This window comes from Dermacentor albipictus, chromosome 2 (genome assembly GCF_038994185.2).
Source record: "Dermacentor albipictus isolate Rhodes 1998 colony chromosome 2, USDA_Dalb.pri_finalv2, whole genome shotgun sequence".
Lineage (NCBI taxonomy): Eukaryota > Metazoa > Arthropoda > Arachnida > Ixodida > Ixodidae > Dermacentor > Dermacentor albipictus.
Genome location: NC_091822.1, coordinates 28,713,477 through 28,733,956, shown reverse-complemented (window position 1 = coordinate 28,733,956; position 20,480 = coordinate 28,713,477). Strand labels below are relative to the sequence as shown.

At 46.2% G+C, this 20,480-nt stretch overlaps 1 protein-coding gene across 1 annotated transcript in view; it reads right to left on the bottom strand.

The window, feature by feature from the left end:
- The window catches only part of LOC139055672 (uncharacterized), a 142,942-nt gene that overhangs the window by 78,509 nt on the left and 43,953 nt on the right, over positions 1-20,480 (bottom strand). Inside the window, exon 2 of the mRNA XM_070533202.1 lies at positions 8,974-9,104. Coding sequence (XP_070389303.1) covers positions 8,974-9,104 — 131 coding nt within the window. The remainder of the gene's footprint in view (positions 1-8,973; positions 9,105-20,480) is intronic.

Here is a 20,480-nt window from a genome sequence, read left to right as displayed (position 1 = left end):
TGTCGTTACGGCAGTATACAGAAATGGCGATACCCTGTGTGGCTCAGGTCCCGAAAAAGGTACGATGACGTCACGAACTTCTGAATGTGTTGGTGAGGGTGTTTCAAAAACATGTAATAGAAAACAAAAAAAAAGAACTAGGAGGGGGGAACCGAAACCGGAATAACAAATAGGAGGGTGACATGCGCAGAAGCAGGCGAGGCCGGTGTACATGGGGATAGGGGGTAGTACAATTGACATGAAAGAGTATATTAAATTGAGTAGTAGGCAGGTTCGAAATGGAGGAATAGGTGAGGTTAAGAATTAGGGTTAGCTGGTCGCATAATGTGTTTTTAGTCTTGGTTGATGATATGAGAAATTCAGATTTAAGTTACCACTTTCAAAGATTCTAAGTTGCCACGTGCTAGAATAATTATCGTCGGGTGTAGGCAGTTAAACTTGTGTATGAGGTACTTATTTATTTATTTACTTATTTATTTATTTATTTGTGATACCCTCAAGGTACATAACTGTACATTGCAGAGGTATGATTCCGTATATTTCCTTTCGGGAGGTGAACGGCAATTTGTTTGTAGTATATGGAGCCTTGCTTTGTTAAATATATGATCATGTTCATTAATGTGACTGACTACTGCTTTAGGTAAATTGTGTCTTGTGTCCGCGCGGTGACCATTGAGTCTTGTGTGATTTTGTTGTCCAGTCTCAGCTATGTAGTGTTTGCTACAAGTGGTACATTCTACACTGCAGAATACGTTGCTTGATGTGCAGGTGAAAGCCGAAGTTACCTTATGTGCGTAATTTGACGCTGTACTTTTTACTGTACTAGTAGATTGAATATGTTTTCATGTAGAGCACCCGGGGCGGCCACAGGGACCGGGTCCCAACTTCGTCTCTGTCGTTAGTTTGGCATGCACAAGAATATCTTTAAAATTAGTGTTGCGTCTGCAGGCTACTCTGGGCGGATCAGGAAAAATTTTATTAAGTTTCTGGTTGCTGGTGAGAATTGAGTAGTATTTACTGAGGATGTTATTCACGTTTGCGAGTGCGTTTGAGAATTTAGGAGTATGAAGAGGCGTTGTTCTTGTGATCCTCGGGTGGGGCTTGAGGACCACGGCTCGATAAAGTTTGGTTGCAGCAGTGTAGGCTTTCTGAAGGTCACTGTTTGGGTGGTTCCTGTTTGATAGGGTTTCTTTAAGGTGATCGAGTCTATCTATGTAGTCTTGGTTCTCAACGCAAATGCGACGCAGTCGTGTGAATTGGCCTTTAAAGCCTTGTTTGCAATGTCTGGGATGATGGCTCGTATGTTGTAGGTACTGTTGTTTGTCGAAAGGTTTCCTATACAGGGTTGTCTTTATCGCCCCATCGTTAATGTATATTGTGGTGTGCAGAAAGTCTATGCGCTCAGTTGAAGATATTGATGTGAATTTTATTGTTGGATGAAAAGAGTTTAGAAATGCTATATATTTATCTAGGCTGTCTTCACGATGCCCCCATATTATGAATATGTCGTCTATGTATCGTAGGTATGTGTAGGGCTTGTCAGTGCAGTGCGATAGGAAATCTGTTTCTAGAATGCCCATGAATATGTTCGCGTAGGTTGGTGCAGAAGGCGTACCCATGCTTGTACCATGTATCTGTAGGTAGTAACTCTCTTCAAATTCGAAGTAGTTATGTGTGAGAACTAATCCAAGGAGGGACAGGTGGACTTCACTAGAGTGTTGTGCCATTGTGTTGAGACAGCGTTGTTTTTATCGAAAATAAACCATCACGGATTGTGATGTTGGTGCACAGGGCCATGACGTCTAGTGTTGCGAGAATTATGTTGTGGGGTAGTGTGTCTTGAGTGTTAATGTCCTCTATAATTCTCAGCAGGTGAGGCGTATCTTGTACAAATGACGGAAGTGCTTTTGGAAAGTCACCAAGGAAGTGGTTAAGGAATGTGGAGATGCTCTCTGTCGGGGGGTTGTTGTTTGATACCGTCGGGCGACCGGAGATAATAGCGGTGTATAGCACAGTGGATGCAATTTTATGAATTTTTGGGAGGAGGTAGAAACGTCCGGCAGTTTTGTTGCTTGGTTTAAGAAATTTGTATTCTGACGGTGTTATCAATTCATCAGGCAAAAGGGATTTCGGCCTGTTGGTAATTGTCAGCGTGTAGGATAATGTCGGATGGTTATCTAGCTTACGGTAATGTTTTGGGTTGTTTAGCTGTCTGTTGGCCTCGTGCTTGCATTACAAGCACGAGGCTTAAGACAATTAAACAACCAAGAACACAAATTTTGTCCTTTCCACAGTCCACCACAAGTAACACTAAAGCCCCAAACAATATCTTTGAATTATTATGGACTACAAATATCTGAAAAAGTGAGACGTCTTGGCTAGTTCAATCTTTGCTTTACCGCAAAGATAGAACTAGCAAGAGAGGTGGTGGCGTTCTTCTCGGTGTTAAAAAATCATTATCTTCACTTATTATCGACTCGAACTCATCTCTTGAAATTGTGTGGTTTGAAGTAATAATGAATACGACCAAACTACTGGTAGGTGCCTGTTACCGTCCACCTGACTACAGCACTTCTTTCGTTACAGAACTACGCAATAGCATAACCACGGCCCTCCAGCGCTGTCCAGCGCATTCTGCTTACTTATCCGGTGATTTTAACTTTCCGCTCATAAAGTGGCGTAATCTATCATTATCTTGTCGAACATCTGTGGATTTTTTAAACTTAACTTTAGATCTTAACCTGTTCCAGGTCGTTAACAAACCAACCCGTGGTACTAACATTTTAGACCTTATACTCAACTACACTCCCGAAACGATTGAATCCGTAATTCATCTAAACGGCTTTAGAAATCACGATCTACTTCAGGTAACAATCAGCGTTCCATTACCCTTTTCAGGGATCTCGAAGAAAATAATACGGGATTATAACAAAGCAAACTACTCTAAACTTGAAGTATTTTTTAACCACACCCTACTTCCTTCTTTTTGTAATCGCTCGGTGGAAGATAACTGGGTATGCTTCAAGAATAAAATGTCTGCTCTAATTAACAAATATATGCTTCAAAGTGTTGTTTTCACTGGCTTTACTCAACAACAAAGTATAACAAAAACATAGACGTTTCGCCACCTATGCGGGTGGCATCGTCAGTACACAATGCATGAGTTCCCCTGGCTTTTGGAACATTTTCTCACGTATCCGATACAGTTACGGATGTACCCTTCTTGGCCCTTTGAAAAAGCATGAGTTCCCCTGGCTTTTGGAACATTTTCTCACGTATCCGATACAGTTACGGATGTACCCTTCTTGGCCCTTTGAAAAAGCATGAGTTCCCCTGGCTTTTGGAACATTTTCTCACGTATCCGATACAGTTACGGATGTACCCTTCTTGGCCCTTTGAAAAGCATGAGTTCCCCTGGCTTTTGGAACATTTTCTCACGTATCCGATACAGTTACGGATGTACCCTTCTTGGCCCTTTGAAAAGCATGAGTTCCCCTGGCTTTTGGAACATTTTCTCACGTATCCGATACAGTTACGGATGTACCCTTCTTGGCCCTTTGAAAAGCATGAGTTTTGAGGCTCATGAGGCTTTTGGAACATTTTCTAACAAATATATCCCGTTGATCTCGATAACAAATGACAAAACAAATCCTTGGTTTAATAATGCCCTACGTAAGCTCAGGAATAAAAAGAAACGTCTGTACAATACCGCTAAACGCGTCAATAATGCTCCTTCGTGGGAAAGTTACAGCCATCGCTTAAAAACGTACTGTTCTGCCTTAACTGCAGCTAAAAATAAATATTTCTCCGCAGATTTACCTTCTCTCTTACATACGAATCCGAAAAAACTTTTGGCGAGTAACATCACCTGACCGTGACTCTAACCGGATAGCCTTACATAGCGATACAAATACTCCCCTCTCTGACAATGAATGCCCCTCTGCGTTTAATACGTTTTTTTTCATTGATTTTCAGCCGCGAGGATCACACCAATGTACCTGATGTTGCTGATTATGACCATAGAGTTTCTCACTATAACACCAAGAGGGTAATCTGGCGCCACCGTCTATGTGAGTTCCTTAAGGGGGCACCGTGCCGTCGTGGGAATGACGGTATATGTGTCTGCGAGGCTCGTGTTGGCTGGTGTTGTAAGAGGCTTCGTCTAAAACGTGGATATGGCTACACAAATAACGCGTTCTCAAAGTAGAATCTTCATAAAATGTTTCCATTCACGCATATTACATCTTTACTCACCCACAATGCATGACCAAGTGAAGAAAAGCAAGAACAGACGACCAACTGTTTCAAAGCGAGCGCGAACCTTGTCGTCTGCCCTCCAACTTTAGCGGCCCGCTGATACTTTTTACGTAACATTTAGTCGTACACACAATAACAAGTTCTCATATTTAAACAAAACATCTTTTCGCGTAATAATAAAGCTAAAACAGCTGTTCACGTGCTGTTTTAGTAGAAAATGAATCATTGTAACAGACGGAACGGTACTTGCCAAGCGCGTCTTCAAGGTGTCCTATCTCTACGAGAACGATGCCAATCCGAATCCACAATATACCGGCATTCCCATGCATACCACAGCGCAGCAGCGCCAGATTTTCCTCTAGGTAATGTAGTGAGAAACTCTATGATTATGACTGGCAATTCATGGAAAGTATTGAAATCTCGGTGGAGGGAATTGCATGTCTTATTAATAACTTGAAGTTTTCTACTTCATCTGGTATTGACAATATTAGTTCCAAGATATTAAAATACCATTTCTATATCCAGTAACATTCTGTACCACATATTCAAGCAGTCTTTGTCATCGGGACAGCTGCCCGATGACTGGAAAATGGCAAAAATCATACCCATATTTAAAACTGGGAATAAGCACTTCCCGGAAAATTACCGTCCGATTTCATTGACCTGCATTTGCTGCAAGATGCTCGAACATATAATTGCTTCTCATATTTATAATCACCTAGAGTGCAATAATTTGTGGTTTCGCTATCAACATGGTTTCAGGAAAGGATTATCATGTGAGACACAGTTACTCGAGTTTACGACTGACCTGCACCTTAACATGAACGATAACCAGCAGACAGATTGCATTTTCCTTGACTTTTCCAAAGCATTTGATCGTGTAGCTCGTTGTCGCCTTATTGCAAAATTAACTGCACTTTGAATTCACTCCTTCACTCTAACATGGCTTCGTAATTTTCTTTCGAATCATCAACAGTTGACAGTAGTTAATAATATTGCTTCGTCTCCTACTTACGTTACTTCTTGTGTGCCTCAAGGCAGCTTTTTGGGCTCTTTACTCTTCCTAATTTACATAAATGATTTGCCACCTAATGTTTCTTCTCGCTTACGTATTTTCGCTGTCGACTGCATTATTTACAGATCAATTAACAGTGCTCACGACCACCTGGCCCTTCAAAATGACGTTAGCCTAATTCTTAATTGATGTAACCCCTGGTTAATGGCTTTAAATGTATCAAAATGTCAGGTAATTCCTTTTAGTCGCAAGCGTGACAACTTACATTTTTTATACAACGTCAATAATAAAGAATTGTTACATACAGTATCGTATAAATATTTGAGCGTTCACCTAACCGAAAACCTCTCCTGGACAGACCACATTGCAGCCGTTTGCGCAAAAGCGTCAAGGACATCAAGGACCTACGTCGTATTCTGGATAATTCACCTGCCAACATTTACAGCAGAAATCCCAGGTCGGCCTATTGTGTCTAATAACAACACACCTACTGAGCCACTATCTAAATTCTTAAATCACCACCGGTCAAACATTCCCACCACCCTCCCATCCTTCGTTCAAGACACGCCACACTTCTTTCGAATTATCGATGGCATCAACGACAACCAAATCCTTTCCGATCGCGCTATTCTTGTCACTTTGGATGTTTGTGCCCTTTACACCAACACTCCCATGAGTGAAGGAATTGAAGCCGTTGCTAGATCCCTCGCAATCAATCCCCAAGCGCATGCTCCTGAAGTTTACTTATCGCTCCTTAGGTTAGTTCTCACGCTCAACAATTTCGAGTTCGATTCTGTACACTACCTGCAAATTTTTGGCACTAGCATGGGTACGCTATTCGCTCCGACGTATGCGAACATTTTCATGGGACAGCTTGAAGCAGGCCTGCTAAAATCCTACCCTTTAAAACCCTACACCTATCTTCGTTACATTGACGACGTATTCTTTTTTTTTAATATGGGAACATGGCACAAGCGCCTTAACCGAATTAATTAGCCATTTCAATCGGGTTCACCCGAGTATTAAATTTACTGCTCACCACTCTCCTAGTCAGATCAACTTCCTGGAGACGACGGTCTCCATAGAAAACGGAAAACTGAGAACGACACTTTACCGGAAGGCTACGGATAGTCAGCAATATTTAGAATAAAATAGTTATCCCCCGTGACACTGCAAGCAAGGAATTTTTGTCGGACAAGCGAAATGAATAATAACAATCTGCAGCGATGACCACGATTATATCCACCACCTAAATGACCTTAAAACAACGCTAGCAAAAAGAAACTATACACAAGTTTCTCTCAATAGATCTTATGGTGTCATGTCAAGATTGGAGAGACAGTCGGAATTAGTGAAGGAACAGCCTGCACCAGAATCTGACAGACCACCGGCCTTCATAATAAAATATTCTAGTGCACTCCCCGACATAAACAACATCGTACAAAAATACCACCCAATATTATCAAGTAACGAGTGTCTGCGAAAAGCGTCACCGGAAGTATGAAGGGTTACCTATCGCCGCAACAGGAACGTTGAAGACATGTTAGTGCATGCAAAAGTAAGCCAACTGCATTGTCTCGCGTAATAAAAGCATGTTGTCGCCCCAGGTGCAAAACCTGCAGGCACCTTAAAAGTGACATTAAAATAAATGCACCGCCAATAGCTATACAAACGAAGTGTAAACTATCTTGCATTTTCCTATGTAATTTATATGCTTGAATGTTACATTTGTAAGAAACAATATATGGGCGAAACGGGATAACCAATGAACGTCAGAATAGACGGACATCGCGCGGACACAGCTAAAAAGCTTCCCAAAGCTCACGCCGAGCATTTCTACCAACCAGGTCATCACTTTGATGAGCTTAAACCGTACATCTTAGAGTCAAATTTCCGTTCTATACGAGAAAGAAAATACAGAGCATCGTGTCGTATCAATAAGTTCAAGACATTGCAACCAACAGGCATAAACGTTTCAAAGAGAGCTTTAGAATCTATTCGCTGTGCTGAAGTTCAAGCTATGGGCAACAGCACTTTTCATTTTATTTATTTATTTATTTATTTATTTATTTATTTATTTATTTATTTATACCATTTCAGTATTTCCTTTTCTTTCTTTTTTCACGAGCACAGGTTTCTGCCGCTCCTATTATCTCTTTCAGAGTCACGATAGCCCATGGCCACCAGCGAAACAGCTAATAGAGGGCTGCTGTGCACGCCGTTGACACCTCGGCTGACACACGGGCATTGACACGCAATTGACAGACGGCCGTCCCTCTGGCCTTGTGCACAGCACTCCTTTATTCTCAATTCTGCACCCTCGCCGCTAACACACCTTCGCTCGTTGCCGCACCCACCCGCCTTACGCCGCTCCCCTTTAGAAGAATCCCACCTATATATACTGTGGCGAGGAAAGCATATGTCGCCTTGAAGAAAACAAGTCCACTTGTCGAAACATTGGCTCCTGCTTTCACCTTGTTGTCGTTTCGCTCACCGTCTTGAATTTCCATCTCCCGCCTTCCCCATGTTTTCCCTAAAATACAACTGTCATGTCAGACCATTACTGCAAAAAGTGTCATTTGGTACTCATGTTCTCATCAAAACACGTGCATACTTTGTGCCACATATTCTTACATCGTTATATCATGCATTAATAGATAGCCATTTAACATACCGTTTGTCTGCATGGGAAAATATATCCTATGCACCTCAAGCTCTTACAACGCCTTCAAAACCAAGGAATGACATTTAGACCACTGCGCTGCCACACCCTGCCTATTTACGAATTTCTTCGTATTCTATCTCTTCTGTACGTGTTTAAACATAAGTCATCACTTCTCTTGTTTCGCTTCATTCAGAATAGCCACCTTTTACACAAGATCACATCAAATTACGGAAAGTTTACCCTCAGATTCGGGAGTATCACTTTTTCGAACGTAATTCCTGCAGAGAGGAAGATTAGCACTTCTTTGCACTCCTTTTTATACAAATTAAAAATACATTTTTAGGAGAGCTGATTTCTCGGTTATCTTTCCCTTGTTTCCGTATTTTTTTTTCTCAATTTACTTTTTTTTTCTACGGATGCGGTTTTTCTAGTATTTTTTGTGGTAATCTTTACTATATGTAAATTTCTTCACTATTATTGTTGATATCGATATTAAGCAAATACTTTCATGTTATATTGTTATAATTGTTTCATAAACGATCTTGATAATTTGTCTTTATGCCTCTGTTAGCTTATCATAGTGAAATAACCTTTTTTATGAGCGCAGATATTTATTTTATTGATTGATCTTGTTATTTTGCAATTATGTTACAAGCTGATGTGTGTAATCGTTTGTTGGATGCATCTTCCTGCTGTTTATACCGTTATCTTGCATGCGTTATGAAACAGGAGGTCCCCCAAATAGTTCTACTGTGTCACCTCCTAACGCTCAGCTGAAGAAGTATGGTTGTTTTCTCCAGCGGTACCAATAATCTTCAACTTCAAGCAAAGTAGTGACCGTTGTCTGAGGCGACGATGACTAATTGTGGTTTCCTCTTTGCCGGAGGGCCATTTGGTATCGTAAGACAAATGTTCTTGAGTGATATGATATGATGATGTTCTTGGCAGAGTGATAATGTTACTGTATATTCGAAGGAATGTACTCAAATACCTCGCACACCCTGTAATAGCCGGCCAATACGAAAGTATCACTTACTTGACAATACGGAACTCAGCTGTCATGTTGTACAGTTTCTCTGCCTTGCGGTTGACCGTGAAGTGCGCGCACTGTTCACCCTGGTGGAACACGTTGGCTGTGGCTCGCACGATCCACCACTTGCCCAGGAACTAAAAAGTAAATAGTGTCACGTCAGAGGGAGGACCTTACGCGTACGTCACAAGTGGATCGCAGCACGGGGCATGCGGGCCACTAAAGTGGTGCAGTGGCCGAATTCACCTGGCGCATTTCACAGACCCTCGTTGGAAAGCTAGGAATAATGACAACTACCGCTAAGCCTAAGTGATCGATTCACGCAGTCTGATTTTATTAGGATACTGTGGCATGCCCCTTGATGCATGCCACTAATTGACGCTCTACGGATTAGAGTAGATTATGGAACGGAATAAGGTTGAATTGATTTCCAATCCGCCCTTGGCCAGCCAACAATTATTGGGAATGACTTGCGAGAACTATAAAGGATTTATATTAAAGCATGGTAAACCACAATGAAAGTGAGCCCATCTGCACTTAAGCTACTTTCAAATACATGTATGTAATGGTTCAACCATTAACATACATATATAGGTGATTTTTAGACTGTACCTAGTAGTACAACATCGCTACCATAATTCTCATTATTGTCAGCCTATGCTAAGTCCGTTGGAGGCCTCACCTGGCGATCTCCAATTGCCGTATCTTGCATCAGCTGACTGCTTTCATGCCTGCAGATTTCCTAATTTCACTACACTACATAGTTAGCTCCCGTGCTTTGCTGCGTTTACATTTCTTCGGTCGTCATACTTAACTCTAATAGAGCAACGATTACTAGTCCTGCTAATTTGATAGCCTGCCCAAATACATTGCTTTCTGCCAATCCCAACTACAGCATGAGTAATCACCGCCTGCTCTCTAATACCGGGGTCACACGTACACCTCTGATCGCGATCGGGGCCGATCCACATCGAGCTTGATCCGGGTCGGCTGTTGCTACACGGTCATTTGCGATCGCGGTCCTATAGGATCCGGATCTGGGTGATCGCGATCCGAGAATCGCGACCAGCCCCTTAACCAAGATCGCAGGCTGACGTCTGCGCCCTCTAGCGCAGGATTCTGAAAACGCTAAAAACAAGAAGTGAAGCCAGCTCAATGAAAAAGTTTAAGAATCTTTTACCAGGAATAATAAGCTGTAATACTGCATTATTGTCTAAATTTCACCATATTTTGCAAATCTGAATTTGTAGCTAATAGATTATATAGTTCTGGGAGTTTCTGACGATCAACACACGATAACTCGAGCCGGATCGTTGGACCGTGTAGCAGCGACCATTCTTGATTGCGACCGAGAAATCCGACCCGGATCAGCCCGGATCGAGATCAGATGTGTATGTTTCACACTGGTATAATATACACTACTCCATTCGCCTCTCCTAAAATTAAGCCAGACAATTCTGGGTAAATTTACTCGCTGCGTGGTCCCTAGCTTCTCCTCAAGTTTTAATGCTAAACTAGAAGGGAAACTTGGGGGGCTTGGTGGTAGTTCATAATTCGAAAACTGACAGCGCTCCACAAGCAAGGGCATAAGCAAAGAAGAACACGACGCTGACGCTGACTCGCAACTGAAGTTTATTTGTGCGTCATAAACAGTGCGTCCTATTAGTGCGTTCAAATTCCCAATAGTGCGTCATAACAAAAACCAGAAAGAAATGAAGGCAAATGTAGGCTTCCTTATGCAACATAACAATCTACATCTACATTTACATCTACATCTACATTTGGCGACGCTACGGCTCGCAAGATGAAGTCGTCTACATAGACGCAGCCAGACACCCTCGTGGCGACTTCATGACCGCGGTGGTAGCGGATCACAATGGAGGATTCATAGAACATAAAACAATCATGGCTGGCCGTGTGGTGGAAGCGGAAGAAACCGCGATTGCCATGGCCATACATGCGGAAGCGAATACCGTCATCAGCGACAGCAAGCAGGCCATCGGCAATTTCGTCCATGGTAGAATTTCCAAACAGGCGTACCATGTCCCAATACGACGCCCCTAAACGGCTTGAAAACCCTCGTGTGGACCCCCGCTCACGCGGCTGTGCCTGGCAACGCGTCGGCTCACAGTTTGGCTCGAGATCTCGCGTGCCGAGCCTCGTCCGCGGATGCGGACGGCGTGAATGAGGAGGTTCCCTGTGATTAAGTGACCTACGTAAACGTACTCCTTTACAGACTCTAGGGTGTTACTGGCGATCCTGAACTTTTGTTCCTTTGCCCTGTTATTCGTCATTATCTTTGTCTTCTGCATATTAATCTTCAACCCCGCTCTTACATCTGTCTGTTAAAGTCCTCAATAATTTGTTGCGATTCATCTCCAGCCTTGCTGAACAGAACAATGTCATCGGCAAGCCTAAGGTGGCTGAGATATTCACCGTCGATCCTTACTGCTAAGCCTTCCCAGTTTAAAGCCTAATATTTCTTCCAGGCACGCAGTGAATAGCATTGGAGATAGTTTGTCTCCTTGTCTGACCCCCTTCCTTTGTAGGTATCTTCCTCCTTTTCTCGTGGAGTATTAGGGTGAATCTATGTAGACATTGTCGCGTGTACCCTGCTGAAGAATACACGCTGAATAGGGATCCAGGCGTTTGTACTTCAGGAAACGTAACAGTTGACGCGTGATGCCGAGACGAACCTCGTTCTCTTCTTCTTCAGTTCCCATACTGTGCCGCACCATGTGGCACTGCCCCCTATTCAAAAATAAAAATAAATAAATGAAAGAATGAAAACATAGATAGGCTTTACGTGAGAGCGCCGAGATGGCCTAAGACGAACACATAGGCTATAGTCACAATCACTGTGATGTGCGATATATTCACAAGGCACCGAGGGACCAGCAGCAACAAAAACTAACCTAAGCGGCTGAAACGTCGAATTTTAGGAGCTACAGTACGGTTTCAACCGCATAACGTGCACAATTTCAGATTGCGGTTGTCGACGTCGGGGCTTGCTTCCGTCAGGAAGGATTTCGTAATTCACGTCACTAATTCGCTGCAACACTTTGTAAGGTCCGAAGTAGCGACACAAAAGCTTCTCGGAAAGTCATTTTTGGCGCATGGGAGTTCAGACCAAAACTTGATCACCAGGTTGGAACTCGACTTGTCGATGGCGGAGATTGTAACATTGCGTATCAATGCTCGGTTGTTTCTTTATGTGCACTCGGGCAAGCTGACGGGCTTCTTCCGCGCGTTGCACGAAGCGGTCGACATCTTGGGCGACATCGAGGTGATCGATGTTGTCGCATGGCAGCATTCCTTCTAACATAGTCTGCACTTCACGGCCGTAAACGAGGTAAAACGGTGTGAAGCGTGTTGTTTCTTGCGCAGCAGTGTTATAGGCAAACGTTACGCATGGGAGTATTTCGTCCCACGTCTTGTGCTGTACGTCTACGTACATAGACAGCATGTCAGTCATCGTTTTTTTCAGTCAATCGGTCAAGCCGTTTGTCTACGGATGATAGGCAGTTGTCCTTCGATGGGTTGTGCAGCTGAGTTTAAAAACATCTTCAATGAGCTGCGCTGTAAAGGCTTTGCCTCGGTCTGTGATGACGTGCCATGGGGCGCCATGCCGTAGGACGATGCTCTTTATGATAAAGTGGGCAACCTCGGAATCTGTGCCTCGAGCCAACGCCTTTGTCTCAGCATACCGCGTTAAATAGTTTGTGGCGACGATTATCCACCTGTTGCCAGAAGATGACAGTGGAAATGGGCCCAGAAGATCCATGCCGACCTGATCGAAAGGTTTGCCAGATGGGTCAATCAGATTCAGCAAACCCTCAGGCTTCACAGCTGGCGACTTTCGGCGCTGGCATTCATGGCAGCCTTGGATGTACCGCTTAACACACTCGGCAAGTTTCAGCCAGTAGTAGATTTAGTAGTAGTAGTAGTAGTAGTAGTAGTAGTAGTAGTAGTAGTAGTAGTAGTAGTAGTAGTAGTAGTAGTAGTAGTAGTTACAGTAGTCGTAGTAGAAGTAGTAGATTTGCGCACTCTATCAAGCGTTCACGTAAAACCCAAATGGCCAGACGGAGGCTCGTCATGACAGGCGAATAAAACTTCGGCACGGAGGTCTGCTGGAACGACCAAAAGGTATGTCTTACTGGTGGCGGCGGAGTTCTTCTGATACAAGACGCCATGTCGTAAACAAAAAGACGACAATCCTCGAGCGATATGCCGGGGTATTGTTGGGTTTCGTCTTTCCAGATGTTCGAATAGAGGCCGTAGTGAGTCGTCTGCGCGCTGCCGTGTGGACAAATCAGTAACGCTTACGGCCCCAAGGAAAACGCCGTCGTCCTCAACGTCTTTGTCGGCAGTGTCGATAGGGGCGCGCGAGAGTGCGTCAGCGTCTTCGTGTATGCAGCCTGACTTGTACACGATGGTCATGTCACACTCCTGAAGACGTAGACTCCACCATGTAGACGTCCAGTATGGTCCCACAGATTAGCAAGCCAGCATAACGAGTGATGATCGGTTACAACTTTGAATGGGCGGCCGTAAAGGTAAGGTGGAAATTTCGCCCACGCCCATACGACGTCAAGACACTTTCTCCGTAGTGGTGTAGTTGGTCTGTGCACGTGATAGTGTGCATGCGACTTGCGTAGGCGATCCGTCTTTCAATACCTTCCTGCCGTTGTACAAGCACCGCACCAAGACCAACGTTACTGGCACCTGTATGAGCTTCCGTGTCCACCTCCTCGTCAAAGTGGGCCAAAACTGGTGCTGACACCAGCTGTCGAAGCTCAGTGACAGCAGTCTCTTGCTCTGAGGCCCAGACGAACGATACATCGTCCCTCGTGAGTCGAGTCAGTGGCTCCACCACCTTCGAAAAATTTTCTATGAAATGCCGGTAGTATGCACAAAGTCCCAGAAAGCGTCGGACACTTTTCTTGTCGGTCGGTGTTGGAAACGAGGCTACAGCGGCAGTCTTCGTGGGATAGGGGCTAACGCCTTCCGCGCTGACCGTGTCCCAGAAACATCAGCTCCTTGTAGCCGAAATGACACTTCTTAGGCTTAAGGGTGAGGTTAGCCGATCGGATGGCTTCGAGAACTTGCCGCAGTCGTTTCAGATGGTAGTCAAATGTCGCCGAAAAAACAACCACGTCGTCGAGGTAGACGAGGCAGCTTTTCCACTTTAGACCAGCGAGAACGGTGTCCATCATTCGCTGGAAAGTTACTGGTGATGAATAGAGCCCGAAAGGAAGTACCCTGAATTCGTAAAGGCCATGTAGAGTGACGAAAGCAGTTTTTTTTCGCGGTCTCGTTCATCTGCTGCAATTGTAACCGCAAAGTAACCGCTCTTTAGATCGAGAGACTAAAAATACTTAGCTCGCCACAACCTGTCTAAAGAGTCATCGATACGTGGTAGTGGGTTCATGTCCTTCTTGGTGACATCGTTCAGGCGTCGATAATCAACACAGAAACGAAGCGTTCCATCTTTTTTCTTGACCAGAACGACTGGGGACGACCACGGACTGTGCGAAGGCTGAATGAGATCATCTAGCATCTCCTTGACTTGGGCTTGAATTGCCTCACGTTCTTTCGGCGAGACACAATAAGGCTGTTTGATGGGGCGTGCGTCGGCGGAGGTCGTTATTCGGTGCTTCGTGATTGGCGTTTGGCCCACCTTGGTATACCGAGCGAAGCATGCGTGGAATTGGTTCAAGAGTTCCTGCAGTGCGCTCTTTTGGTAGTCCGTAAGCTCGGAGTTTACATCGATGTCTCTGAGCGAACCGTCGTCTGTGTCCACTTCAGAAGCAAAGCACACGGCGATGTCTGTTAATGGCTCGGCGTAGGCGACGGCAGTGCCACGAAAAATGTGCCGATGCTCAAAAGCAAATTGGTAACGAGGACCGCGGTCTGGCTATCACGAAGTTCCACAAGGCTTCGCGCTACACAAATACCTTGGATCAGCAACACAGAAATGTCGCCTTCTACAATGGCTTCACCATCTTGCAGCTCGTCGGATTTGACTGGAACCATAACGCTCGCACGCGGCGATATCATGATGCTGCCCTCTGAAACGCCAAGTGGGGAGCTGTGTCCAACGGCGTCGGTCTGTGATGTTGCCCTTTGCGTCGAGAAAGTGATGCAGCGCTCGCGGAGGTCAATAAAGGCGCCATATTCCCGGAGAAAGTCCATTCCAAGAATTAGATCGCGGGAACACTCGCGTACAACCAGACAAGTGGCGAGAAAAGCAGCACTGCGAATTTCTACTCTCGCCGTGCATAAGCGAAGCGGTGTGACGACATGGCCACCTGCCGTACGAACTGGTGCCCCGTTCCAGGGCAACGTAACTTTTTTCAGAACGCTCGCTAGATTGCCACTAAGAATAGAGTAATTGGCGCCGGTATCTACAAGTGCACTCATTTTTCTGCCATCGATCAGCACACGTATGTCCAGTGAAATCTTGTTCACAGAAACTAGTTCTGGCGTCGTCGGGTTTTCATTGTTCTGCGGTCGGCACGATGCGAGGTCTTCAGTGCGTCGAGTATCAGCGGCCCCGCCTCAGAAGATCGCTGACGTCAGTTTTCCCGGCATGGACTTGGTGATCGCCCTTGCGTCGTCCTCGACATGGTATCACGAGCAGGGAAATATCGCCGCGGTGAGGGTGAGCGTGACTGCAGCTGCGATGTGCCCGGCCTGCGCTGCTGTTCGATTAATTCTGCGATGTCGGGAGGCCTCTGGCCAAACCTAGGTCGAGGCGAATCAATAGAAAAACCCCGCAGTCCGAGTCGTCGATAGGGGCACTCCCGATACGCATAACCACCTTCGCCGCAGTGGTAGCACAGAGGTCGTCGACCGGGTGCTCGCCAAACCTCCGATTTCCTCGCTGGTGTTCGGCAGTCCTCGAAGTACGGTATCACAGTTGTCGGAGCGGTTTGCGCCGATTGCAACGCGACTGGCTACGCAACATAAGTAGGTGCTAAAGCTTGGGCGGGGCTCACTAATGTTTCTGCGTAAGTCTTGCGCCGGGACTCACTTGGCAGAGGTGGCGCTTCACTGCTGGAAAGAGATGCCTGCAGTGCCTGCTGCACTTCGTCGCGTACGACGCTGGCGAGGGAGCTGACTGGCGGTGGCGACGTACCATGGTGCTTCTGCAGCTCGTCGCGACCCACTGAGCGAATCAGTCTGCCAAGCAAGGCGATGTCACACCCTATGCCAGCTGGCGTATCCGGAGTGCAGGCGGAATTTACTTGTCGGTTGTACATGTTCGACCGTTGCAGAAGCGTCTTCTCCATTACGGTGGCTTCAGTGAGGAACTCCGCGACAGCCTTGGGCGTATTCCGAACAAGACCGCCAAAGTGTTGTTCCTTTACGCTTCTCATCAGATGACGTACCTTCTTCACTTCCGACATGCTCGGATCGGCACGCCGAAAGAGACGCGTCATGTCCTCCACATACATCGTGACGCTCTCCTTGGGCTTTTGGACGTGTGACTCAAGGGCTCACTCGGCGCTGGAGTAAGTCTCCAGTAGCTTGCGCTGGAATTCAAGCCAGGATGACAGGGCACTTTCGCGCTTCATAAAGCACGTGCGAGCACAATCCTGGAGGCTGAAGTAGACGTTTCTGAGTTTGGCGTTGTTTTCCCACTCGTTAAACGCAGCCACGCGTTCGAACTCCGCCAACCAGCCTTCCACGTCTTCAAATGTGTCGCCATGAAAAGCCGTCGGCACTTGGGGGTTCAGCAGCGTTAGATAAGTCGGTGTCACCCTTTCCGTGAATGTCGCAGTCGTAGTAGTCATCACTTTTTCCTGGAGGTTTCCAAATTCTGGACCGAGCCCTCGAATTCGCCGGCTTGTGCGGCGAACTGGAGTCAACTCCAATTGTGCGAGGTTCTTGCTGCCCAGTGGGGTCTCCTGCATAAGTTGGGTGTACCCAGCAAGCTCCACCAAACTGTCGCGTGTACCCTGCTGAAGTATACACGCTGAATGGGGATCCAGGCGTTTGTACTTCCCGAAACGTAACCGTTGACGGGCGATGGTATGGTATGGTGTGGTATTCCTTATGCGATGGCGCACACCAACTGTGGGGGATTGGCCAAGGTTTGGGTGAAATTAGGCAATATTTATTAAATACTAAAATTGGTAAGCTAACTGAAGAAAACGAACAAAAGTAAAATGTTTAAGAGTTCAAGACAATCTCTTTGTAGCAACTATAAATTCCTCCACGCTTGAGCAAATATGCCTGTGGCACTTTCGAAGAGAGGAGGCTCCTAGAGAAAGAATATTTATAATTGAAAAGCTTAAACCAAGCTGTATAAATCTTGATTGTAGAATCTTGTTTCTTAAAGAAGTACAACGGTGGCAGAATATGAAAAAATGATCTATTGTTTCATCTTCTCCACACACTGGGCACAGAGGGGAGGGCACCAGACCAGCCCTGTGACGATAGAACTTTAATTTTGGTATTCGACAATGTAATCGGGTAAAGATGACTTCAGTTTTTCTGGTGTGAAAATAATTTTTGGGCCAAGGAAATAGGAGGTGCCGTTATTCTGAAAAATTAGCTACAGCTGGGTTCAAAAAGTCTTGAATGATTGTATATCTCCCGGATCTAGTAGTCATTAGGTAACCTATTGTAGGAAGTAATGGTAATACAGGGCCACTGAGGGCCGCTCTCGCGAGACTGTCAGCCATTTCGTTCATGACGATGCCGAGACGAACCTCCTTGTCCTCTTCTTTAGTCCCCTTGCTGTGCCACACCAAGTGGCAATATTTTCCAGACTATTTAGGTAAGCGGTCTGTACTCCTCAATTACGTAATGCCTCTATGACTGCTAGTGTCTTTACTGACTCAAATGCGTTTTCGTAATCTATGGAAACCAAATATACAGGATGGTTGTACTATGCGGATTTCTCGATTACTTGACTGATGACACGGATGTGATCCATTGTAAAGTATCCCTTCCTCAAACCTGCCAGTTCCCTTGGTTGAGCAAAGTCCCGTGTTGCCCTTATTCTATTGGGGATTATCTTGGCGAATATTTATATGATACTGAGAGTAAGGTAATGGGCCTATAATTCCTCAATTCTGTAACGTATCCCCTTTTGTGGATTCGTATAATCGTGACATTTTTCCAGTCTTCTGAACGCTTGCGGTAGATAGACACTTCGTATAGAGAGTCACCAGTTTTCTAGGCATTATGTCTCCTCCATTTTTGAATACATCGACAGTTATTCTATCTTCTCCTGCCGCTCTACCCCGTTTCATGTCTTGCAAGGCCCTTCTGACCTCATCGCTAGTTATAGGAGGAGTTTCTGTATCCTGTTCATTACTGTTTCTAATTGAGCTATCCGGAGTCCACTGGGTAATGTACAGGTCATTATAGAATTCTTGCGCTGCTTTTACAATACCTTCGAAGTTACTGAGGATATTACTCTGCTTATCTTTCAGTACATACATTATTGTGTGTCCTATGCCAAGTTTCCTTCTTACGGATTTCAGACCACGTCCATTTGTTACGATTCCTGCAGTCTTTCTCATGTTATAACTTCGAATATCACTTATTTTCGCCTTGTTGTTCAGTTCAGGCCGTGTAGCAATCAATGAAGCCGAAGCGTCTCCTGCTGCTCCTGCGGGTCGATGACGAGACAGCGTCGCCCTGTGACCTGAAGTTCTTTCAATCCAGCCAACTGTTTCGTCGCCTCTGGGCTGTTTAATGTCACTGCCCACACATGGTTCATCTGGTAGCTAGGCACCCAAAGCCACAACGTCAGGGAGCAGCCGTTCCTTGTGCAAAGCGTCCCGGAAATCTTCGACCCTGAAGGTCCGCGCTCGAACATTTCCGTGCAAGAACAATGTGTTGAAAACGGCGCGTCCTGTTGGCAAATGCGACAAAATAATGTCAAAATCCTTGTCGACTTCTGCTATCATCCTGTTACCGCGTCCCGGGTGGGCTGCTGAGACCGCTCGGGAAGAGCCCGACATACCGTGTCCGCTCACCTCGGTGGCTGAAGAGGAAGTGACTCAGCCATGAGTCAGATGGTTCAAAGCGGGACAAAAGCGCCTCTAGTGAATGCGGTGTTGCCTCAGAAACGCGCCGTAGAAAGTTATACTGCCATGTATATCGGTTATTATGAGCATGTAAATTACAGAAGTCGCAGTTAAACGCGTAGCGAAATACGTATCTGCTACATTTCTTCTGCGCTTGGCGCAGACGCAGAGCCATCTTGCGGCAAACACAGAAGGCCCCCTCCTCTCAATGTACGGCGCTGCTCCGACAGGTGGCGCGCCACTCGCCCGCTTCTCCCCTTCGTCTCGTTTGAGCGCATTGGGGCCGTGCGGGGACCGGTGCGATGATGCCCCAATACCCTTGCGTTTAATAAGTTTTGTCACTCTCTGCCTTTCCAACTTCCAGCGTGCCTCACTTGAACCCTCGTGTTTAGGCGATGCGGCTCCTCTTTCCGCTCACAGCGCGACTCCTAGGTGCAGCGTCCGATGCGGGACGCCTCTGATGTGATCGCTGCGCCGTAGCGCTCCTGGTGGGAAAGCGTCCCCTGCGATATGTGGCATGCTGCTGGCGGGGAGTCATGCGTCTGCGTGGTGCTTCCAAGCGAGAAAGAGGACGACCCGATCTACGTGTCAGCCCCATGATTGTGTCCGCCTTCATGGCACGTCACGGCCCGGCTCTCCGTGCCGATGGTTACCGGCTCTCCATGCCACCTCATGGTTCCGCTGCACCCTCATCATTCGCTTTTCTCGTCGCACGCTCTTCGCTATCGCCGTCTTTCATCGCCCGCTGGGCTCCGCATTCACTGTTTCGTCCTTCGATGTGCTCGTTCGCTCGGTTACGAGGAACGCACAGAACGGTCGCCGAACGAAGAACGGTCGCCTAAGAGCCGCTCTCTAAAAAATCATGTTACAACCCATCTCACGATGAATGTCGAGGGTAATGCGTTAGCAGCGAATCAGTATTGCGAGGCAACGTAGAGCCACCATCGAAACAAGCTATGGATGAGGCATGTACTGCAGCGGGGCTCTTGTGTTTCCCTAAGAATACTCGGTGTCATCTAGAGCTGCCGCCGCTAAGCCTCCGAAATGCATGGCTCGCCGGTCCGTGCGAACACTAAGAAACACGTCATACGGCAACTGGGACTTCTTTTTCACGCTTCTACCTGGGCGCGCTGCGCCATCTAGTGGTACTGCCTAGAGAGAGAGAGAGAATCAACTTTTGTACTGAGCCCGTAGTGACGGTTGGTGCGCGCTGGTACCAGATGGGGTGGAACCTTCTTCTCAGGTCCCATATGTGTCCTGCAGTCCCTGGCCCCTAGCCGCCAGCGCGAGCTGGGTCGGTAGGTCGGGGCTGGACAACAAGGTCTCCCATCGCTCGGGGGGGATGGGGCTGGGGAAGGTGGGGGGTAGGGATGGTGGGGGATTCTTGAGCTTAGTGAACTCTGCAAGGATGTGTGCTAGAGTGCCTTTTGACCGTCTGCAAAAAGGGCATGAAGTGTCATGCTC